Source organism: Schistocerca cancellata, chromosome 8 (assembly GCF_023864275.1).
Source record: "Schistocerca cancellata isolate TAMUIC-IGC-003103 chromosome 8, iqSchCanc2.1, whole genome shotgun sequence".
Taxonomy (NCBI): Eukaryota; Metazoa; Arthropoda; class Insecta; order Orthoptera; family Acrididae; genus Schistocerca; species Schistocerca cancellata.
Genome location: NC_064633.1, coordinates 464,386,965 through 464,413,249, shown reverse-complemented (window position 1 = coordinate 464,413,249; position 26,285 = coordinate 464,386,965). Strand labels below are relative to the sequence as shown.

Here is a 26,285-nt window from a genome sequence, read left to right as displayed (position 1 = left end):
GCTAACAACTGGGTGAATAGATTGTGTAACTAATGAAGAAGTACTGATTGGAATTGAGAAGAAAAGAAGTTTACAGCATAACTTCATTAAAAAAAGATATCAGTTGATATGACACATTCCAAGATATCAAAAGGTCATCAATTTAGTATTGGAGGGACATTTGTGTGTGCATAGTGGGGGAAGGGGGAGGGCAGATAAAATAATAGAGGTAGAGCAAGCTTGAGCACAGTGAACAGGTTCAAGTGGATGTAAGTTGCAGTACTTATATGGAGATGAAGAGGTTTGCACAGGAGAGTAGCACGGAGAGCTGCATCAAACCAGTCTTCAGTCTGAAGACCACAATACCATACCCTACAGAGAAGACATTTAGAGGAGAAGAGTGATCTGTGAAAGGAAGAACAGAATAACCCCATTGGGGAGGAGTCACTGACAATGTAACATATTGACTGAACACATAACTACTCATGGGTTCACCATTACATTGACTCCCTGCCCTTGCATCTAGTTTTGCAAAATTTTGTGAAATTCCTCATCTACTTTTTTTAAAAAATTTGCTACTCTGCCACAAAACACAACAAAATTTTGAACTTTGAGACACAATGAGCACAAATGCATCGAATATGATTTCTACTTTGAAAATTACCTTCTGCATATTTACAGCAAGAAATTCTTCAAAAAATGGTTCAAATGGCTCTGAGCACTATGGGACTTGACTTCTGAGGTCATCAGACCCCTAGAACATAGAACTACCTAAATCTAACTAACCTAAGGACATCACACACATCCATGCCCAAAGCAGGATTCGAACCTGCGACTGTAGCGGTCACGCGGTTCCAGACTGTACCGCCTAGAACCACTTGGCCACTCCGGCTGGCAAGAATTTCTTCCTTCAGACTGTTTACTTTACTGTCAACTTCTAATAATTTGTACATGACTATTGCTGGGAGCTTCACAGTAGGTTTCTTTACTTTGGTACCCTTTGCCTTTTCAATATTACCTCTTTTTCCCACAATATTACTTGCAAAAATTTTACTGATTGCTTTCCACTTATCTTATTATTAATTACACAATACCTACTCTTATCTTCAGCATGATCATCAAGTTTGTCCACAGTTTCATTCATTACTTGCACACATTCAGGTTCAATACATTAATTACATCAATATTTACAGTAACATTCTCTGCAACTAGTCCACTTTCTCAATATCAGTGACTGCTTTTTGCTTTGCATCAGAAATTATATCATTAGAAGAATACTACTTCTCTTAATTCATCCTGACACGAATCAACAACATCAGTTTCCACTTCCTCAAACTTTTTCAGTCTCCTCTCCACTATCCTGCAGATTCTGACTCCAAGAATCTAATGATGATCCTACATTTTCTGCAAAGACATCATATCTATTTTTTCTTCTATGCAGATTTGCACTGAATATATTTTCTTGTCCAAATTTTTGATACCTATACCCAAATTTAACTTTAAAATCCCCTGTTAATGTCACTACTCTTTTGTCCAGTTTTAAGTTTTGTTGAGTTATTAATTTCAATAACAATTTACTATCTTCAGCTACAAAGCATTCCTGTATACTTTGATTTTCTTCAAGCAATTCCTGTTTAAAATTAATTTGTTCCATCAATTTGGAACTATCTTCTGCCTCCTTCACATTATAGTAATCAGTGGGTGAAGCCCTTGACATTTTGTCTATTATTTGACTAGAAGTAGTTCCATCACTAAAGGTAGATTCTTCTTATTTTACCACAACTAGGAGTGGTGGCTCAGGGAGCCATTTGTTTTCATGACAGGACCTCTTTGGCTGACACCCTTATAGCACAATGGTTTGTCAGCGATATTCTACACCCAGTTTTATTGCCCTTCATTTTAAGTCAACCTGGGCTTACATTTCAGCAAAATAATGCTTACCTGCATATGGCAACAGTTCCTATTTGTTGTCTTTGTGCTTGCCACACCCTACCTTCACCAGTGAGTTTGCTCGATCACCCTGCAACTGAAAATGTTTGGAGCAATAGGGGATGGGCCCTCCAACCATCACAGGATTTTGATGATATAACACACCAAAGGGACAGAATTTGCCACGCTAACCCCCTGGAGGGGATCCAGCAACTTTTGTCAATCAATTCCAAGCCAAATGACTGCTTCCATAAGTGCCAGAGGTGGACCAACATACCTGTGAAGCTCTTTATCTTGAACAAATCATTTCATTTTGTTGGAATTGTAATTATTTGTTTGTCTGTACACGTACATCACATGTACAGATTCCATCCCATTCATATATTCCTTTTTCTTTTCCTTTTTTGTATTTGTGGTGAATTTAAGATGAGCAAATTTAAGATGAACTGTGAAAGTCACAATCACAAATAATACTAGAAGTATAAATACTTTCCACAGTGCTCATAACATAGTTTTATATTATGATGCTAATGTCTGTAACAGACTGCCATCAAATATTGAGCAGAAAATCAGAAAACCTCAGTAATCTCAACATTAACAACTTACATTATCAATCACTTTCGTAATTTATTGGAATATATGGACTCAGCTATGTAAATTTTTTAAACTTTTGACTATGATCACAGGTCAGTCTTCTGTGTGAAATTACAGTGAATAGTGACTTATATTTCTTATAACATAGACTTATTAGTCATCAGAGACACAGATGTACAGGAGGCACATCAAACATTAGTAATACAATTCACTTACATGTCAAATTATAGCTAATGAGAAGGAGCAGTATTCTAAAGCTAATGTTTTTCCTGAGAATAAAATCGTATTTACACTAGAGTGATGAGGATCAGTTACATCCTGCTTAAATTATCAACTTTCTCTTCATGAATTCTTTCACCAGTTAGAAACATGGTTGTATCAGAACATCATTAAACTCTATTTCAGTGGATCTAGTTTCATGTTCTAGCTTTAAGCTTACTGAAGATTTTCATTCCCATATATTGGGGAGCCTGAGGACATAATTTTAATCAGTGAGCTGGAAGCATAAAATTATGTTTACTCTTGTGTTGTATATGATTGATTAAAATGATTTTCTATCAATAAGGGGAAGTTCCACATTTTCAGCAACAGATGACATGATTCATCTGTATATGCAGCAGATATAAGTCTGATGACGTTTTTCAGAAGCTTCAGTTTGAAATATAGCAGCTGACTACTTTAGGGGAACAACAGTGATGTTTCCAAGGCATTTGTTTTTCTGATGAACAATATAATTCAGAAGTAATTCCCATAATTATCAATGTGAACAGCACTATCAGTTTAATAGGTTGTTAATGCACATTATAGAAATGGCTTGAAGTGACTGCATCTGGCAGTTAATACATAGTTTTAATTTTTCAGTGTCCCTGAAGGTTGTCCTTCATGATGGATTTTCTGGAACTTACACAACACAATTTGTAGATGAATTAATTAATTTTTGAGGACAGCACTTAAGTTAAAATACTAGTTATTGGGAATCTGCCATTGCAAGACTTATGCATTCATTTTTCTTTCCAGAAAACTACCCATAAAGAGGAGCTAAAAATACGGACTACAATGAACATAACCTCATAAGAGTGGAGAGTGAGAATAGTTAATAATTCAATGAGACATTATTTGGCATATATCTTTATTACTGCCATTATGGCACAGTTAAACAATATGGTGAACAATACTGCACTGAAGAATACTGACAAAATTAATGATCTGCCAAATTACAAGCAATGTTCTTATTTTCTACATTTTAAATTGTACATATTTTACAAATATTTCAGTAATCACAAGTATACAAGAAATTAACAAAGTTTTACAACTTTATATAAATAAATTATTGTCATGAAATATATAATTACTGTTGTAAAAGGGAAGTTTCACATTTTCCATCGTACAAAAATTATATACAAAAAAGGGGGTTCCAAATTCAGAAGTAGTGTTGAAAAGTGTGCCCCACTATCTATAAGATATTTGAAAATGAAATAAATGTGGTTCATGGAATCCATAACCTGTACAATACACTAAAATATTTCAGTCATGGGACTAGATGTTGTGTGGATGTTAAAAACATACACATTATAGGCAGTGTAATTTATCATTTGCCCAAAAGCTACAAAGCAAACATGAGGTATGTACATAAATATTTTAGGTGTCAGTACTACAGTTACAGCAGTACTTCTGATTGGAATAACTATGGTAATAATGAGCATATCCTCATTAGGAAAATATAATTTATTCATTCCACATAAAAATGAACATCCAATATTCAAACCATTTGCACTTATGCTTTAAAGCCTCTTAGCATTAATAGCACCAAGTTTTTCTGTTTTCCTTTTTTTAAAAAAAAAGAATACCTTCTGTATCATGCAATAGCATGTAACTAAAATCTCATAGCTGATGATTCAGTATACAAAATATGAATATCAGACTCAGAGGAATCAAAAATTTGAAAATAAATAATAATAAGAATTGTCATTTAATAATTTTAAGAGCATCCACACTGAGTACTCAGATTCAGTTATATTCATGGTATACTTTTAATGTTCTGGTACCACAACATATTGTTTGCTGAGATACAACTGGTGTACAATTAAATAAATAAATAGCTGTACAAACTGGCAGTGATACATTATTTTTATTGGAATATAATTGTTGTTCTTTGAATACAGCAAAAATAAATTTGCTCCCTAGTAAAAAAAATGCAACTGACAAAGTACCTTACACTAGCCTTTAAAAGTATTTCCAAACAATGGCTCTGTTGTGAATGTACAAAAGATCTCTCATGATACATGGCGCTGAAGAAAGAAATATCTTGTATGAAGTACATGACTATATTTCTGTGTGCAAAATTAAATTCTCTACCACAAGCAGTAGAAATCAGTTAATTCATATTGCTTCCTATCTTTAATACATTTTGTCAGCAAAATTAGCACAAATGTTCATCCTTTTATAGTGTTGTTAATTAGAAAATCCACAGCCATTTAGAAAACACAGACATGATTCCTAGTTCAATTCATAGTTCCATGACAAATAATTATCTGCAAAGTATTAAAATCATATTAGTATGCAGTGAAGATGTGTAAAATTCATTCTCCACCTTATGCCTATGTATCAAAAGCCAGGAAACTTAACAGAAACTGGTATTCCCTACTTGATTTTCAGTTAAACAGTTCTTCAGTATTTTTTTTCTGATTGAGTAATGTTTTTCAGGAACATGTTGCCACTTAATTAGTCCTTTTATGAAGACCACCATCATGATCATATTTTCTTATTTGACAGATTTTGTGTGTGTCACTATTGTATAGTAACTTCACCCGTGTAATCGTGGTGCTCCTGCATGGAAACTACTTAGTGTAGATGAAAAGCTGATTTTCAAGTTATGAACTGTTATAATAGATAATGGCACATGTGTAACAAAGCAATTTAATACTCTGTTCACTGTATACATCTTGTTGCTGTCTTAGGTTTAATCCCACCTAATATAAGACATCTCAAAAATACTATATGTAATACAGTTATACGAAAATATAGTTTCATTTGATGGCTACATGTCATATAAACTGAAACTGTAATTTGAATGGCTATGTTCCTTTATGGTGCAAGTATCGAAAAACACGAATATACTTCAGGGGATTAGATTCCTCCCCTGCAAAAATTCTGAATATAATTTGAATGACACACATACACTTGCAGTCCCCCTTCCAACATATTATATGTGATGGGAACAGGAAGAAGCTGTGGCAAATGCAGATTTTGTAATAGTGTTTGATAGCATTTTACATCTCTTTTGACAAGTAAGTGGTGGAGACCTACTAGCCAAGAAAAACAGCACCCAAGCTGGAAATCTGTGTGCAAATAATTAGCTGTTATAAGGTGCATGCTAGGCTTATAAGACAATGATATAAAAAACATTCACTTAGAAGGTATTAAGTTATTCAGAAGCATGTGGAAGATCTACTCATATGAATTTAGTAGTCAATGAACACTTGAACGGGATCCAATAGAAATACTGTGTAATAATATTAGTGTTTCACTTCAGTAAAATGGCAACATGTAAGAATCTCACACATGAACACAGCCTGAGACAGTCAGTCTCCAGAGCTCAGGGGCTGTCACCACACAGTTGTATATTTTTGGAACCTTTTCACACTCCTATATTATACAAGCATAAAAAAAGGAACTTAAGAGTCAGTATACTTCATTGAAGTAGCTTTTAATGGCTGTTTTCTCCTTTTATACAAACTGGACTCTTTCCACATATTTGAAAGCCCCCCCTCCATGATGAGTTTTATAGAAATTGGTGTGTGAATGAATGAATTAATGAATGGATCCTGAGAAGTTAGCACACTGGCAAGTATTTGTTTGAACAACAGAATATGACAAAATTGAATAAGTTGTCAAGAATCCAAAGTGAGAGTGGATAGTTCATTGTAGGGAAACCTAAATATAACTTTTAGTGATAATTGGATTGATGTTTGGTCATTATATATATATAAACAAAGATGATGTGACTTACCAAACGAAAGCGCTGGCAGATCGATAGACACACAAACAAACACAAACATACATACAAAATTCAAGCTTTCGCAACCAACGGTTGCTTCATCAGGAAAGAGGGAAGGAGAGGGAAAGACGAAAGGATGTGGGTTTTAAGGGAGAGGGTAAGGAGTCATTCCAATCCCGGGAGCGGAAAGACTTACCTTAGGGGAAAAAAAGGACAGGTATACACTCGCACACACACCCATATCCAACCGCACATACACAGACACAAGCAGAAGCATTGAAATGTCTGCTTGTGTCTGTGTATGTGCGATTGGATATGGGTGTGTGCGCGAGTGTATACCTGTCCTTTTTTCCCCCTAAGGTAAGTCTTTCCGCTCCCGGGATTGGAATGACTCCTTACCCTCTTCCTTAAAACCCACATCCTTTCGTCTTTCCCTCTCCTTCCCTCTTTCCTGATGAAGCAACCGTTGGTTGCAAAAGCTTGAATTTTGTGTGTATGTTTGTGTGTCTATCAACCTGCCAGTGCTTTTGTTTGGTAAGTCACATCATCTTTGTTTTTAGATATATTTTTCCCACGTGGAATGTTTCCCTCTAAACATTCCACATGGGAAATATATATATATATATATATATATATATATATATATATATATATATATATATATATATATATGGAGTACACCAACTAAGCAATAGTTATGGAGCTTGAGCTGTAAGTGGTATTCTTCTTTTCAAAGAATGCAGCAAGATAATAGCACAATTACAAAATCAAGTTCTAATTTCCAACTGAAAACAAAACATTTAAAAAATGCTTTTGAGTCAAAGATCTGCATGATAGTAGACATAATATATAGGCTTAAAAAATAATAACTGTAAATATAAAGTTCTGTAATAATCAGAAAATAGAGGTTGGAACACATGAAATAAAGTATACTAAGTGATGAACACTGAATGGTTTACTGCAAAGAAAAATGGCTATTGATTTTTAATCAGAATAGGGGAATAACGTATAGCAAACAATAATTGCAAGTGATGTCTGTTTGTGACAGTTTTTACAGAACAAGAATACGATAAGAGTTATTCTGTAACAGTTATTTTCATGAATATTTAACAGTCATGTTGGAATATTAACTAATTCACTAATATGTGGAATGGAATTGTCATAACAAAATCCAATATACATATGTAACAAAAAAACATTGTAACAGTCATGGAATGAAAATAGATGACTTCTGCATGAAATCATAATACAAAACAGTAATAATAGGCAGTGTACTTGGAGACACTGTTCAAAAACTTTTTTGAAATATTAGTGGCCAGGGAGATATATATGGCATTTGTCACACAGTCTGTACAGGAACATGGCTAGTATTTCACTGCTTTGAAGTATCATACATTCCAATATTCTGATGATTTCTTTTTATCACAATATTGTTAATGAAATAACAATTGTACACACACAGGAGGTGCTATGCAGTTTCAATATGAAATATTTATCATTTACATTTTTGATTTTAATCACTATGTACAATATTATGAGGTTTTTGGATGGCAGTTTCAATATAGATAACTTCACATTTTTTTGTGAAGTGGTTGTGAAAGAATATCTGACACAACACTGCATTGGCAAGTACTTATTTCTATAGAATCACATCAGTTATCAGGGTACATTAGTTCTTTGTAACCTGTTTTCACTTGTCTTTCTTTCCATTCGTAAATGCTCCTTTGAGTCTTGGAAATATCAGATCAAAATCTTTTTGGCAGCATAAAACACAAACACACGTACACATACACACACACACTTTCACAATAAATTAATGTCTGTGCTACCTGAGTGAACATGTGTAGCAACATTTTGTCTTAATTACCCAAAAACGATTACACTGCATCTTGTAGTCACTGCAGTGTTTTAAGGTGTCGACACAGGCATCACCTGAAACATTGTCATTGCAATTACATACTGGTAATCACAAATAAATACTGTTCAGTTATAAATATGGAGCAAAAGCAATAATTTCAATTGATTTTACAGTGATACATTCTTTATTCAGTAATTAAACCCTTACAAGTGAATTTTGCTTAGGATTTTTGAGCTTAGTACATTTTTGTTAGTTTTCTTATATATGTGTTAACACTTAGTTCATTTAAGATTCTCTAGTTAGTTTGACTCCTGGAGAATGATTAGTCAATAAGCAAGAGTAATATGATACAGGATGCTGTATTTGTACGAGGCGCATTCAAGTTCTAAAGCCTCCGATTTTTTTTCTCCGGACTGGAAAGAGATAGAAACATGTGCATTGCTTTAAAATGAGGCCGCGATCATTGTCAATACATCCCAGAGATGGCAGCACCGTACAGCAGATGGAATTTTACCCCCAGCGGCGAGAATGAGAACTGTTTTAAATACTTAAAATTGCGACGTTTTCCTTACTTGAACAGCGTGCAATCATTCGTTTTCTGAATTTGCGTGGTGTGAAACCAATTGAAATTCATCGACAGTTGAAGGAGACATGTGGTGATGGAGTTATGGATGTGTCGAAAGTGCGTTTGTGGGTATGACAGTTTAATGAAGGCAGAACATCGTGTGACAACAAACCGAAATAACCTCAGGCCCGCACAAGCTGGTCTGATGACATGATCGAGAAAGTGGAGAGAATTGTTTTGGGGGATCGCCGAATGACTGTTGAACAGATTGCCTCCAGAGTTGGCATTTCTGTGGGTTCTGTGCACACAATCCTGTATGACGACCTGAAAATGCGAAAAGTGTCATCCAGATGGGTGCCACGAATGCTGACGGACGACCACATGGCTGCCCGTGTGGCATGTTGCCAAGCAATGTTGACGCACAATGACAGCATGAATGGAACTTTCTTTTCATCAGTTGTGACAATGGATGAGACGTGGATGCCATTTTTCAATCCAGAAACAAAGCGCCAGTCAGCTCAATGGAAGCACACAGATTCACCGCAACAAAAAAATTTCGGGTAACCGCCAGTGCTGAAAAAATGATGGTGTCCATGTTCTGGCACAGCGAGGGCGTAATCCTTACCCATTGCGTTCCAAAGGGCACTACGGTAACAGGTGCATCCTACGAAAATGTTTTGAAGAACAAATTCCTTCCTGCACTGCAACAAAAACGTCCGGGAAGGGCTGCGGGTGTGCTGTTTCACCAAGACAACGCACCCGCACATCGAGCCATTGTTACGCAACAGTTTCTTCGTGATAACAACTTTTAAGTGATTCCTCATGCTCCTTACTCACCTGACCTGGCTCCTAGTGACTTTTGGCTTTTTCCAACAATGAAAGACACTCTCCGTGGCCGCACATTCACCAGCCGTGCTGCTATTGCCTCAGCGATTTTCCAGTGGTCAAAACAGACTCCTAAAGAAGCCTTCGCCGCTGCCATGGAATCATGGCGTCAGCGTTGCGAAAAATGTGTACATCTGCAGGGCGATTACATCGAGAAGTAATGCTAGTTTCATCGATTTCGGGTGAGTAGTTAATTAGAAAAAAAATCAGAGACCTTAGAACTTGAATGCACCTCGTATGTACAATACCTTAGAAACAAACTTAATTTATAGCAAGTGTGGAGAAACATTCACCACATTGTAATTGTTAGTAACAATGAAACATGGACTCATGTGTATGATCAATTGGAAGATTACTCAGCAAACAGTTATTGCAGGTCGCAACGCAACGATGATGATGAGCCAATTTTGTTAGTGAACATACTGCAGTTTAAGAACTATCACTTCTTGAACACCACAACAAAGAAGCAACAAATGAAATGGTGGATGTTGCACTCCATAGTTATAAACAAACATAAAATACCACAATAACAAAAAGTCCAGGGTGGAAAAAAAAGAATGAGGAAAGGCAATCACTCACCTACAGATGTGTGTCATATAGACAAATATAAACAAACAAAGACTTTGAGCCATGAAGATGTTTTATATGAGGATGTAAACAAATATAATAGCTTAAAGAATTGACCAGGTTTTGAGGCACTACATGTACACCACACAGGTATGTATGTTAGCTGAACATAATACATGAAAGAAAGGGAAGGTACTCACTCACCTATAACTGACAGATGTAGGGTGCATATAAACACTCAACAGAAAACAATATTTACTCTAGCTTTTGAGCTCTTGCTCTTTCTCTACTAGAAGTACCACATCACACACACAACCACACAGACACCCAAACACACACACACACACACACACACACACACACACACACACACACACACACACAGCTGCAGTGAAACTGACTGTTGATTGTCAATAGCACCTGCCTGAGCAGATGTCTACTACTTAATAAATGCATATTGCACAAAAGCTTTGTGGGACATAGCAGTCATATTCAGCACTTATAACAAACTCAATTTTGACCACAAGCATTTGTTCCATTTCTTTAATCCTAACAAGTTTCAGTATTAAGCCATATTTAAAGGTACTAAATGAAGAAGAAAAAGCTTACACTGGGAAACGTAAGAGCAATTGAACAGAAATGAACAGAAAATATACACAGCAAAAAGTGCAGTCAACAAAATCCTATTGCTACAAAGTACAGCATCAGATTTAATTATATGAAGGATAAGTGCCAACTGGCTTATGTGTGGCCATGGAATGATAAGGAAAACAGCTCCACCAGGTAGCACTAGTGTACAAACATCACATTGACTTACAGTGAATAGATAATTATTTTCTGCAGTTATAAAAATAATAAGCACATATTTAACAATCAGATGAGAACACTAGAGTATAAGTGTGCACTTAAAGTCTACAGAAGAACAAAAGACATTGCATGAAGTAGACTTTTGTTATACAGTTATTTTATGTGCAACTTACATAAAAAATATAAAGAACATGACAAATACAAAAACAACTAGAGACGAGGCCTAAGCCAACATATATGAAATGTTAATTGAGAGGCCCTAGGGGTAATTTTTATTGTATTATGTTGCAGTTCAGTATGTAGTGCCTTGTACCAACTGAACTCACATTGATTGTAATAACAGCATGAATGATCTGAATCAATGCCTAAAAATTAAGATGAGCAATAAAAAACAGAATCAGAGGCTAGCTGTTGCTATTTAAGGTCATGTTGTCATAGGATTACATTCTCAACAATCATATGGTTGCTGTCTCATCACCAAGGTGAACCATTCTATGCATAAAATCATTTTTGTAAAGGTAGTTTGCTAAGCTGATGGCTGGTTCATCTCATCAGTGAGACAATGATAATGATTTGGAAAGTAATTCTATGACATCAAGAGCTTAAATAGTGACAGCTAGGCTTTGACTACATTTTTTAGGCCTTGCTTCAATCTGCTCAGGTAGTTACTAGGAACTATGTAGGTTCTGCTGGCGCGAGGCACTATGTATCAATCTGCAACGTGATGTACTAAAAAATACTCTTACTAGCCCCACTTAACATTTCATACACATTTGCTTTGGCTTTGTTTACAGCTGTTTTTATATTTTTTCATGTTCTTTATATTTTTACAAAATCTGTACACAAGGTAGTTGTGTAACAAACTGTCCACTTCGTGCCTGTCTTCTGTTCTTCTATACATATCAAGTGCACACATATAAGGTAGTGTGCCTATGTGATTGTAAAATGTACAATTATTATTTTTGTAAATGCAGAATATGTGTATTCACTGTAATAAAATACCACCTTTGTATGTTAACACCATCTGGTGGAGATGTTTCCCTTGTCATTCCATGGTTATATGTAAGCCAGTTTGCATTTATACTCTGTACATTTAAATTTGATGTGGTACTTTGTATCAATAGAATTTTGGTGGGTACAAGTTCTTCTGTATACATATAGGTATTGCTCATATGTTTCTCAATGTGTGACCTTTTTTTATTTAGTTCCTTTGAAAATGGCTTAATGCTGAAATGCTTAAGGATTAAAGAAACATAATAAATACTTGGAGTCAAGAGGTGAGTTTTATTATAAGTATGACTTAATACCTTCACCATACAGTGAATAATCTTCACTTACTTCACTGTTTAATTAATGTTTGAGAAGGAAAGTCACTACTCGCCATATACTGAAGATGCTGAAACGTGATAGGCACAAGAAAAAGATTCATACAATCATATCTTTCGGCCATTAAAGCCATTTTCTTGTGCCTATCGTGACTCAGCATCTCTGCTATATGGTGAGTAGCAACTTTCCTTCCCTAATATTGTTACATTTCATCCTGGATCTTCCATTGTTTGATTTAATTAATGTTTTTTATGTATATAGTTTGCATATAACAACTGTCTACATAACAAGTTGAAATATAGTGTAAATATTAACTTTTGATTCAAGAAATTTGAAAAATATTTCAACATAACAGATGAAGCTGATCAGTTCAAAAATAAGACTGCTATATTATTTTCCATATGATTTAATTAATACCCTTTTCCCTTAACTTATAGCATAGCGATATCAACCATTGTTAGAGCCCTGAAAAATTCACATTTGCAATAAATGCAAATTCTCCCTCAAAATGTGAAATTATCTAATAAATCGTAATTAATTGTGAATTTTATCTAAATAAATAGTTTTATCAGATATAGTTTGAAACATCTTTATTTTCTGCATATTAATATCGAAAATGTAACCAAATTTTGGTACAGGCCTTACACATCACCTGGTAAAGCCCAATTTGGAAAGATAATGTGCATAAGAATGTGTCTGCAAAATAAAAAATGCAGGAACACAACAATTTATCTGTGCACTAGATGCCGTACCAACTGTCGACAGTTGACTGGTTTGTACAAAATACACACCTCATAATGCAAAACAGAACTCAGCTGTGGGACCTTGCATTTTTGAACAAATAAATGTATATCTTTGTAAACTTCAAAATGTGGTATAAAGTGGACACTTAAATGAGGTAGTTTTAAGTGGCAGGTGTTGTGAAATGTAATTGTGTCAAACACCAGTTGAGGTCAGGCCTGCACTACCACTTTTACGACATTGGCAACTCAGCAAGTAAATGTGTGGTAGCCGTTACTGAATGTTTTGTGTTGTGTTTTGCTAATTGTTTCTTTTCTTATTTTTCAATGAGTGAAGCAACTAATTCTGGTCCATCACAGAGTTCGATTATGCCACTTGTAACCCTTGAAGGGATTGGCAATCCTTATCAGTGCCTGTCAAGTCTGCTTTCACAGAAAAACAGAACATGGTTACACGGAAGTTGGCTGGCTGCATCATGAGATGAAGGCAGAACTTATTTACCTGCACTGCATTCCTTCTATTGCTAATAATTCTGGTTGGTTTACACTTGCATGCTGATTGCCAGTTTATAGTGTTACACTCTGCACTATAGTGACCAAAAAACAAAACCTGTCAACTTGACCATGCTGAAAGCATTTTTGTAACATGCAAACAGATTGCTACTTACCATAAAGAAGACACATCAAGTTGCAGACAGGCACAATTAAAAGAGACTTACATAAAGCTTTTGGCCACAGTCTTCATTAACAAAAGTGTATGTGTCTCTCTTTTACTGATGAAGGCTGTGGCCAAAAGCTTTATGCAAGTGTCTTAATTATTCCTACGTGAAGTTTCCATTGTTTGAACATGCAAACAGAGTTATGTTTGGTTCTATTTCTAATTCAGTTCTACTTCTACTCTAAGTACCTTCTCTTTTCTATGTGTAGTATTGTCAAGTATGGTTAGCACAGCTGCGAATGCTCACTAATGATTAATATTTATATTCTGTAGATTTTGTAATTAATGAATTTGGTGGGGAAAGAAAAATAATGTCAATAACCATCTTAAATCAGAGAAGCACTTTGTTCACCAGCAAGAAAATGCTGCTGCTTCTCAGCAGAAACCAACATTTGGTGAAAGCTTAAATAGAGCCAAAAGAAGAAAGCAAAGACCATTTTGGGAAAAAAAAGAGAAGAAGAAGAAGAAGAACGCTGTCAAAGCCTTCACAAGAGCAAACATTCTAGGCAAACAGCTCCTCAATCACAACTTATTTTAAGTCAATTTCAAATCACAAAGACTTCATAATAGATGCAGATTTTGGCAAAAATAGATGCTACATTTTCAGGTCCCTAGCCCATTGCACAATGTTTAGACAGTATAACAGCCAGTATGGATTGGGGGGAAGGAATGAAAGAGGAAGCCGCCTTGTAGAATTTTGCACAGAGCATAACTTAATCATAGCCAACACTTGGTTCAAGAATCATAAAAGAAGGTTGTATACCTGGAAGAATCCTGGAGATACTAGTAGGTATCAGATAGATTATATAATGGTAAGACAGAGATTTAGGAACCAGGTTTTAAATTGTAAGACATTTCCTGGGGCAGATGTGGATTCTGACCACAATCTATTGGTTATGAACTGCAGATTGAAACTGAAGAAACTGCAAAAAGGTGGGAATTTAAGGAGATGGGACCTGGATAAACTGAAAGAACCAGAGGTTGTAGAGAGTTTCAGGGAGAGCATAAGGGAACAATTGACAGGAATGGGGGAAAGAAATACAGTAGAAGAAGAATGGGTAGCTCTGAGGGATGAAGTAGTGAAGGCAGCAGAGGATCAAGTAGGTAAAAAGATGAGGGCTAATAGAAATCCTTGGGTAACAGAAGAAATATTGAATTTAATTGATGAAAGGAGAAAAATACAAAAATGCAGTAAATGAAGCAGGCAAAAAGGAATACAGACGTCTCAAAAATGATATCGACAGGAAGTGCAAAATGGCTAAGCAGGGATGGCTAGAGGACAAATGTAAGGATGTAGAGGCTTGTCTCACTAGGGGTAAGATAGATACTGCCTACAGGAAAATTAAAGAGACCTTTGGAGAAAAGAGAACCACTTGTATGAATATCAAGAGCTCAGATGGCAACCCAGTTCTAAGCAAAGAAGGGAAGGCAGAAAGGTGGAAGGAGTATATAGAGGGTTTATACAAGGGCGATGTACTTGAGGACAATATTATGGAAATGGAAGAGGATGTAGATGAAGACGAAATGGGAGATAAGATACTGCGTGAAGAGTTTGACAGAGCACTGAAAGACCTGAGTCGAAACAAGGCCCCGGGAGTAGACAACATTCCATTTGAACTACTGATGGCCTCGGGAGAGCCAGTCATGACAAAACTGTACCATCTGGTGAGCACGATGTATGAGGCAGGCGAAATACCCTCAGACTTCAAGAAGAATATAATAATTCCAATCCCAAAGAAAGCAGGTGTTGACAGATGTGAAAATTACCGAACTATCAGTTTAATAAGTCACAGCTGCAAAATACTAACGCGAATTCTTTACAGACGAATGGAAAAACTGGTAGAAGCCGACCTCAGGGAAGATCAGTTTGGATTCCGTAGAAATGTTGGAACACGTGAGGCAATACTGACCTTACGACTTATCTTAGAAGAAAGATTAAGAAAAGGCAAACCTACGTTTCTAGCATTTGTAGACTTAGAGAAAGCTTTTGACAATGTTGACTGGAATACTCTCTTTCAAATTCTGAAGGTGGCAGGGGTAAAATACAGGGAACGAAAGGCTATTTACAGTTTGTACAGAAACCAGATGGCAGTTATAAGAGTCGAGGGGCATGAAAGGGAAGCAGTGGTTGGGAAAGGAGTAAGACAGGGTTGTAGCCTCTCCCCGATGTTATTCAATCTGTATATTGAGCAAGCAGTAAAGGAAACAAAAGAAAAATTCGGAGTAGGTATTAAAATTCATGGAGAAGAAGTAAAAACTTTGAGGTTCGCCGATGACATTGTAATTCTGTCAGAGACAGCAAAGGACTTGGAAGAGCAGTTGAACGGAATGGACAGTGTCTTGAAAGGAGGACATAAGATGAACATCAACAAAAGCAAAACGAGGATAATGGAATGTAGTCAAATTAAGTCGGGTGATGCTGAGGGAATTAGATTAGGAAATGAGACACTTAAAGTAGTAAAGGAGTTTTGCTATTTAGGGAGTAAAATAACCGATGATGGTCGAAGTAGAGAGGATATAAAATGTAGACTGGCAATGGCAAGGAAAGCGTTTCTCAAGAAGAGGAATTTGTTAACATCGAGTATAGATTTAAGTGTCAGGAAGTCGTTTCTGAAAGTATTTGTATGGAGTGTAGCCATGTATGAAAGTGAAACATGGACGATAACTAGTTTGGACAAGAAGAGAATAGAAGCTTTCGAAATGTGGTGCTACAGAAGAATGCTGAAGATAAGGTGGGTAGATCACGTAACTAATGAGGAGGTATTGAATAGGATTGGGGAGAAGAGAAGTTTGTGGCACAACTTGACTAGAAGAAGGGATCGGTTGGTAGGACATGTTTTGAGGCATCAAGAGATCACAAATTTAGCATTGGAGGGCAGTGTGGAGGGTAAAAATCGTAGAGGGAGACCAAGAGATGAATACACTAAGCAGATTCAGAAGGATGTAGGTTGCAGTAGATACTGGGAGATGAAGAAGCTTGCACAGGATAGAGTAGCATGGAGAGCTGCATTAAACCAGTCTCAGGACTGAAGACCACAACAACAACAACAACAGCAGCCAGTGTCACTCCTGTACATGTGGGATAGCAGTGTGTTTCCTTTTGTGAAGAAGGCTCTGGCAGAAACTCTTCTTTTTGTTGTGCCTGTCTGTGACTCAACGTTTCAACATAGCAGTCATGTTTGTGAGATCTGCATGCTTGTGTGAACATGTGTGTTTGTCTGTCTGTGTTCCTTTTCTGAAGAAGGCTTTAGCTGTAAGCTAATGTGCAAGTGTATTTTCACTGTGCCTGCCTGCAACTCAATGTGTCATCTTCACAGAGAACAGCAATCTATCTTTTCCTTACATTGCTATTCCAACCTGGAATTTCCATTGTTTAATTTGAATGTGATTAGCTTTATAAATGTGGTTGAATCAAATATTTCTCTTAACTTCCGGTCAACTGCTTGTAAAGGTCAATGGATATGTGTTCATACACAGCAGCTATGCAACATAACTGAGGTAGCACCAACTTGCTTCAGACTAGCATCATAATGGAATCTATGTACCACAATGAATGCTCATTTTTGCTAAATAGATTTGCTATTTACTTTGGCTGCACTGCCCCCAAAGATAATGGGAGGTAGTTCCATTTTCTGGCTCTAGATGGGACAACCGGCCCGAGTAACTGCTGTGTGATCCTCTGCCAATGACATCATTACCATGTGAGCAGCATACCACCCTCCTGGCCATTTTTGGGTTCATTGAGCTTGGAAATGCTACAACTCAGTCAAGTAGCTCCTCAGTTGGCCTCACAAGGCTGGGTGCACATTATTTCAGTCCTCCAAACAAGGAAAAATTCCAGGCAGTACCAGGTCCCTCCCATGGCAATCAGCTGCACTGCCCACACAGGTTCAGGCAGACAATGGGAGATAAGGTATTCAAAATAAGTGGTATATTTGTTCTCAAGTCAATGCAATAGGACTTACTTTCAGGTTCAAAATATGGTGAATTGGGCCTCATGACTAATTTATTTACATGTTGATTCCAATTTAGGCTTTTGCCCAACTGTACTCAAAGAATTTTTACACATAGTACCATGTTTAATGTATGGCATGTGTAAATCTGTTTATTTTACCAAAATATTTTGTAAATGAGAATTATGCACAGACACATTACTATTAGATAACTTCATATGATGCTTGTTATGCCTAGATAGTTTAATAAATGAAAACTAACTAGGAAAGATGACATTCATATTAATAGAAAGTGGTATTTGTATGATATAAATATTTTGATTTATGTAGGTTACTGAGCAATAGGTAATGAGCATTGCTGCAAGAATGAGGTGTAGCTAATCATGATTGCTACACAAGTACATATCAGTCATAATAATCTGTCATATAAATCATATACAACCAACAATTTTGTGAACACTGAAATGACACAAATTAGCAATTATAGAAATATAATAATATGTTTTCAAAGTAAAACTTAGCTTTTGGAGAATTCAGGTGTTGCAACAAAATGTTCCCACTAAATAAAATTTGTTTAAGTACAAGTAGGCTGATCTTTCTGTAGATGAAATACACTAACATTTATACTTTTATAACTAAGAACTTACAAACAACAGGACAATATAGCAGTACTAATAATGAAATTATTTTTCAAGCACCTATAATTAGAAGCAGGAATTTTACTGTCCTACAGGACTTTGATCAAAATGAAAATTATCAAATGAGGCACATAAAATGAGTATATTAATTATTAAGCAGAAGCATGAGCTAGTATGTACAGTCAGAACAGTTACACTAAATCTCACTAACAGTGCTGTGATTGTAGTAAAATTAACATTGCTCTAACTTGTAGCTCTGTGAGTACAAAGTGGATTATGATGTGTTTACTGTTCCCGCACAATGTGCAGTCTCCCAAGTTATTTAAATCTAACTGACTAGCTATTCCACACCTTTTTTACACTGGTTTCTGACTAGCGGCCTGCTGTATCTGCATATTGTATTTAGTTTATGTTAATATCCATGCACCTTCCATATAAAACGTTCTCTTATTTTACAAAAGTTACAGCATTAATATTGTCACTTTGCAAATGTATTAGGGACAGTTTTTTATTTCAGTTTTTGTTAATTACACAACAGCATCACGTAAATACACATGCAACCACAATTCAGTTTACTTCTTCACAAAATGTCGCACACAGCTTTGTGAAATAATATTGAAGTTAGGATATTAATGAAAGCAATTGGTATTCCACAGGGAGGAACAAGGTAATAAAGAATCAGGCAGTTCAGCAACCAGCAAGAAATCATGCAGTGCAACCAAATTCTGAAATTTGTTAGTTGAGGTTATAAGAAAATTTCAGAAAATTACTTTTAACATTCAGTTATAGGTATGAATAAATTTAGAAGTGACCATGATCAACTTGAACATATATTTAGATACCGTTTTAAAGAAGTAATGAAAATCTACTGACACAGCTACTGAGTAGAAATACTGTCTTATTCGGAGCATATATCAGTAATGTGATTTACGTAATATGGCATACGTAATTGTAGAATTTAATTCAGAAATTTTATATGGTTTGATACAGGCTTATTAAGTTGTTCACTACAGCAAAACATTGCAGGCAACTTGGAATCAAGTGAAGTTTAAGAATATTGTAAAAGAAACTCGCCTACAAACAGTGGCCATCAGGAGGCAACACAACCAAGTAGTTGGCATGAGTGGTGCCTCCAACAGAGCTGCATTAGCAGTACTGCTGTTGCTGTTGCTGCTGCTGTCTCTGCTTCACCGGCACATCACCACACTGTTGCCACATGGTGTCACAAGAGCCTCAAAGAGTCCTGCAGCGCCGCCGGCCCCGGTGCCGACTGCAGCGCCTCAACTTGCGATTTTTTTCTAGCACAACGCGATCTCTTTTAGGTTTCATGCAGGGTAAGTTATAGTAGGCTTAATCTTAGGGAATTAAGAAATCTAATAATGCAGCTCATAACTTTTATGTAAAGACTCAGACATGACATGTTCATTTTGAGATATTCAACTCATTGGTAAGATACAGTTTGTAGATAACAGAAGGAATATCAAATACACAGTTCAGTTAGTGAAAAATATGAGCATAGCCTTTCTGAAACAGAATTCTGGTAATACAAACAAATAATGAGCACAGAAAAAAATTGAATACTGTTATGTCACTTTGCAGAGAATGTGGAGAATTGCACACAGTTCAATGGCAGTCTGAAGTCAACAACACCCATAATCACATTCTTTGTGTTAAGGGTATTATTGATTCACACTGTACAACACATAATATTCCAAAAAGGTGCATTAAAATCACACAGTACTTATTATGGACTAATTATAAAATGTCATAAAATGATATTAGCCATGGCAGAATATCACACAAAACATACTTATGTTAAAATTCTGTTAAAATGTTCTGTACAATTTGAGTTTGTACTTTTGGAACAATAAATTAAAAAACAGGTGTCACGCCTTTCCTCAGGTGGTGTTATCCAACAAGAAAAGTTAATCATAAAATGGTAAGATGTTGCAACACAAAACTGTGATATCAGTTTGGATATCAGGTTAATAGATGTACCTTATTTAAAAATTAATTCCACTTCTGTGTTGAAGTTGTACAAGTAATAATCCCAAACACAATTCAACTTAACTAAATCCTGAACAGATAGAAATGAAAACAGCTACTAAAAGTGCATAAAATGTTGATATAGAATTACAGATTTTGTATTAGCACCGAGTACAAGGGTGATTCGAATATAAATGGTAATTGTGCCAGTGTACTGTGCAAGCAATTCCATGTGTGATGGATTAAGGGGCTGAAGGTCTGTGTATTAAGGAGGGGGAATCAGCTTGGTTTGCTGCTGCACCCTGTTCTGGCTTCACTACAGTCATTAGTATACAAGCGGTTCCTTCATCTGTTGCGCAACATATTACGATAAAGTTTTTAAACCATGAAGGGGTCAAACCCTCAATAGATTTTAACTTGTATGAAGGCACAGTTAGGATGCTGCACTGTTCCAGAGCTAATGTTTACTTGGGCCAGTCAACTTAAGGGCGACCAAGAAAGTATAGTAAATGAGGGTCATATTCAATGCGCAAGGCCATGTCTCACAGATGGCAACAGCTGGCTGTTTATGTGCTTACTCAAGGTGATTGCCATGGGAATGTTGAAGAAATCACAACAGAAGTGGGTATCAACACTGGAAGAGTTAATTAATGTTATGACTTTTTAACTTTTTTCAAAATATTAACTTTCCTGATGTTTATTTGATGAATTATTGCTTATATGTTACTTTTTTAGTATTATTTTGGTCTGGTCATGTAAAAACCTCCCACACCCAATATAATTTCATTTATTTGGTGTAGGAAAATAACACATTACATTTATTTGGAGCAGAGCTTCCACAGTTACCATTTCAATAGTGTTTATTTTATTGTATGGTTTAAACATGTTGCTCAAAACTAAATGTTCCAAATCAGTAGTAGAGTTGGCTGGAAAGATATAGACAAGAAATTTTACAACAACTAAAAAGTGCCATCTCAACATACTAGAAATGAAAAAAGACATGAATGAGATTCTGTGCAAAAGTCTTTGGACAGAGACATCATTGGTTGATTTTTGGGGTTGCATGAAAAACTCAGAGAGTGAGCTGACTGTATAAAGAAAATGCCATAAGAAATAGTAAAACTCTGGAAAAAGATGAGCTTCCCTTTTCTTTCTACACAGCAAATGCATGAAAAGGCCGAGAAACTCATGAAAGTGTTCCAAAATCATAGAAAGTGGAGGAAAGAAGTGTTTGAAAAGAATCTTACTCATATTTTCGGTATTATAAAATTGAGTGAAAACTGACTTTGCAGTGAAAGCAAAAAACTTTACAGAAGGCAAATTGAAACAGGAGGCCAAGTGGGATATGTTGTTGATGTTGTTGTTGTTGTTGTGGTCTTCAGTCCTGAGACTGGTTTGATGCAGCTCTCCATGTTACTCTATCCTGTGCAATCTTCTTCATCTCCCAGTACCTACTGCAGTCTATATCCTGGGATATACTACTGAGAAAGTAGCTTTTATGACAATGATCCATCCTTCAAAATGTCAAAGGAACTCACAAGATCAGTCAAGAAGTCAAGTGCAAGAGTCCAGTAATAGTAGCACTGTGGGGGACAAGGGTAGTGGAAGCAGCATTGATAGAGATATTCGGAAAACAGTCCTATTATGAAACAAGAGTGTCAACCTACAAAATCAGCATCCCCATTCCTATCAAAAGTGTCTCCGTCAACAAGAAAAGCATCAAAAGTTTTTCAAAACTTGGCTGAAGATGAAACAGATGTACCTACACCATCGCAATCAGGGATTTGGCACCAAGTGACACAAAATGTAGAAATCAAGAACTAGCTCAAAGAACTTAGTGGTGAAAAGGAATTCTGCTTTCATTTTTATGGAAAGGAAACTAAAAACAGAGAATATCACATGGTCTGTCTGAGGAAATCTGTAAGAACTCTGCATCTAGAAATTTTGGCTTGTGAAAACAGGTCAACTGAGGATATCTTTACCAAACTGCAGGCCCTCTTAGATGAATACAACATGTGGAAGAGAGTCAAAATGATTATTTTGGACATCACAGCAGTCAGTACAGGGCAAAAATGTGGTGTAGATGTTAGATTCCACAGACAGTTCAGAAAAAAGGTCTACAAGAGTGTGAGTATATAGGGTGTAAACATCATATTCTTGACCTGGTTCTACGGCACTTGATGGATTCCTTGTTCCCAACAAAATCACAGTCAACCACCATCAACTACCAATTCACTGAAGATGTTTCCACAGGATATGAAGACTTGCTACTGGCTCAGAAAACACACTGACACATTAAAATTCAAGATGGAGAGATGACTTCAGGTTTCTTTGTCAACTCTGTGAAGGATACAATTTCTATCAGGAGGAGAAAAAATGCCCTCTAATCAAACGGCAGAAGCACCATTCCCTTCAAGTGCCTGGTGGAGTTCATGGGCAACCTTTGCAATGATTGCATATTTTCTCCTTCTGAAATAGAGATCAGCTCAAAGGTACTTGTAACTTCATCGCAAGTGCATGGACAAAGATAAGGTTTTTAAATCAGCATTATTTAGAGGACACATACAATGAGCTGCACACCACTGAATCCAAATTGAAGTGCAGTAAGGCTTTAAAATCTTTTTCCACTCACTGGGAAAATAAACAACATATGCTTGATTGTCTCAATCAAGTATGGTGGCCAAGTGACCTGGAAAAGCACATGAAAGAGCTTCACAACGTTTGTAAAAATGACAAATATCTTATCAGCAAGGTCATACACAGTAATTCACAAATTTAAAACTTTCTTGTAATTTACTATACACTATGTTTCATTCTTTTATTCTTGGATGAGTACAATGCATGGAGGAGTGTCAAAATGATTATTTTGGACATCACAGCAGTCAATAAAGGGCACAAAAGTGGTATAGTTGCTAGATTCCAGAGACAGTTCACACAAAAAGGTCTAGAAGAGCCCAAGTTCATAAGGTGTCACCATCATATTCTTGACCTGGTTCTACAGCACTTGATGTGTTCCCTGTTCCCAACAAAATCACAGTCACCCAGCATCAACTACCAAGTCACTCAGAAAAACAGAAGGCTACAGTTGTGTAAATGGTTATTCAATAAATGCATAACACCAAATTACCATGTACATTTGAATCACCCTTATAAGTATATAATTTAAGAAGTGAAGATAACAATTCATCAAATAGTAGAGGTGCTCAGTCGTCGAAAGGTACCTACACAATTCTGAGACCTCTGTTAACTCTTTACACAAATCACTTTTCTGAGTTAGAGAGTCCACATACTCTCTCTCTCTCCCTCCCTCTCTCTCTATCTCTCTCTCACTCACGCTCAACAGTTACACTGTTCCTGCGGACTACATTGTACCAAAATGCTGCTTGACCGACGTAAGTGGTTGTGCCAGGTGGGGGAAAACAAGGGGCAAAAGAAGGCAGGGAGTGGACAGAATAGTTGAGAAAGGGTGGCTAATAGTCTGCAGAGAGAGACAGAAAATACACAAGGTAGGAACGTGCAACTGGTGAGCTTGTTATGGCCATAGGCAGGAGGTGTTGAGTGTTGTACATGATGAATTGGAGTGGGGGAGGGATAGAACAGAGGAATGGGAGACATTGAGGAAGAGAAAGTGGGTGAAAGATCAGTGAAGTTAGGATACAGGGACTCGAGTGGAGGTGGGTGTGGGGCAAGGACTAACAGACATTAAGGTCAGCCTTTGGCCCACACCTACCTTCACTGCTGCAGTCTCCCCTTCCTCTGTTGCATCCTTCCCTCCAAATCCATTCTTCCACATCACTGTGTGCTGCACACATCACCTCTTGTCTGTGGGAATAATGAGATCACCATTGCCATACTCTCATCCCATACTTCTGCTCCATCTCCTTCGCAGTTATCTCCCTTTGATCATGCCACATGATGCAAACTACCCCCCCCCCCCCCCTTTCTCAGTGGAGTTGCAGTGTTGGCAAAATGTAGTCAGATGAGACAACATAGCTGTAGAGCAAAGTGTGTGTGCATATGCATGTTCATTGATGTGGATTCTATAGCTCTAAAAAAAAATTATCGGAAAGCTAGCAAAGTTCTCAATCTTGCTTATCTGTATCTTGATGACTCAGCACCTGCACTCCTTAAATTATTTACACTCACCATGACTTTCTATTTCCAGCTTAGCAAGTATTTTAATTTTGTTAGAAATAAAATAATAATAATAATGTTGTAACTAAAACTAATGTCAGCTTTAGTATCCCTTTAAACCAAAAGAGCTCGAGATCACTGAATACAGTTACAAATAGATTATGTTGCAATATTGTATCTCAGTTACAGAGAAATAATTGATGTCCAGTTGAGCATTGGGAAGACTCTGATGGTGACCCATCCAAATGCTAGCTGAGTCTGATAGCGCTTAACTTCGGTGATCTGACAGGAACTAGTGTTACCACTGTGGCAAGGCCACTGGCCCAAAGAGAATTACAGTGAAACTAAAACCACAGCCAGCAAAGGAACTACCAATCTACACAATAGCAAGATCTAACCATTATTCAAAGAAGTGGTGCCAAAAAATGCAGGAAATTGGCAGTAACTAAAACTTACAAGAGCAGCATGGGAACTAATCTCATTGTGAAAACAGAGGGAATGCCCTCAGAGGATTGAGGAAAGTCAAGTGGCATTAAATCAGGACACTAAACATGTGATCATTAGAATAGTAGAAACAAAATATGTTTGAAAATTTGGAAAGAGATTGTCAGACTTATAAGACAGATTAAGGCTAAATATGAGAAGAAACAGTTACTAGACACTGTGGAAGATAAAAAATATCTCCAAGACCAAAAGTGTAGGATATTGACAAAGATGAAATCATCAATTAAAACAAAAGAATTAAAAAAATGATACCTGGAGAGATGCAGGCCTTAATTACTGCAGAAATGCTTAATTTATTGGGAGAAACTGAATTGCTGCACAATTGCTTAATTCAGTTCATCAAACATTGCAAAAGAAATCTTGGGAAAAAATGGCAAACATGACATATTCCACAAGACTTTAAAATACAATGAATGGACCCCTTGATGGAAAAGGAGACAGAACTGCGATAACTAAAGAGAAATATTATTATTACTAGTAACATACAAACTTGTCTCACAATGTTTGTTTGACAGAGCTCAATGACAACTTCAGCCCATATTCACCAGGTACATTTTGTGGACAGCAATTATGAACTTGAAATTAATCTCAGGGCATAAAAAAATTTAAGGAAGAAATGGAGTGTGCACATTCATTGACCTCATAAGCACAAGATTAAGATGTTCATGACTCATTATTACAAATTTTGAATAAATGAGGTTTAGAAGATGTATAACACGAAATTCTTACAATCAAAAAATAGATGCTCAGAATAAAATTCAGGGTAAAATTCCTGACACTTTCACAATTAAAATAAGCCTTTCTTTGACTCCATGGTTGAGAAAAGTAATGAAAGAGTAAAAAAATCAAAAATTCTGGCTTTAAAACTAAACATTTAATCACACTGCAGAAAATAAGAGGAAAACATAGACACGCTGACTTGCAGATAATCCTATAGTCTTGACTCTTGACATTACAACAGTCCAAAAGCTGATTATAGATTTCATTCCAGAAGACAAAATAAATTATTTGCAAAAAGCAAGCATCAAATATACGGAAACAAAACATAACAAAATTAAGTGGATTGAACAGTTTAAGTGCTTTAGTGCTATAATTCAGGAAAATG

The 26,285-nt window shown here is 36.4% G+C and overlaps 1 protein-coding gene across 1 annotated transcript in view; it reads right to left on the bottom strand.

The window, feature by feature from the left end:
• Positions 1-7,162: 7,162 nt before the first annotated feature.
• The window catches only part of LOC126095633 (A disintegrin and metalloproteinase with thrombospondin motifs 12-like), a 318,265-nt gene continuing 299,142 nt past the window's right edge, over positions 7,163-26,285 (bottom strand). Inside the window, exon 18 of the mRNA XM_049910397.1 lies at positions 7,163-8,431. Coding sequence (XP_049766354.1) covers positions 8,325-8,431 — 107 coding nt within the window. The 3' untranslated portion in view covers positions 7,163-8,324. The remainder of the gene's footprint in view (positions 8,432-26,285) is intronic.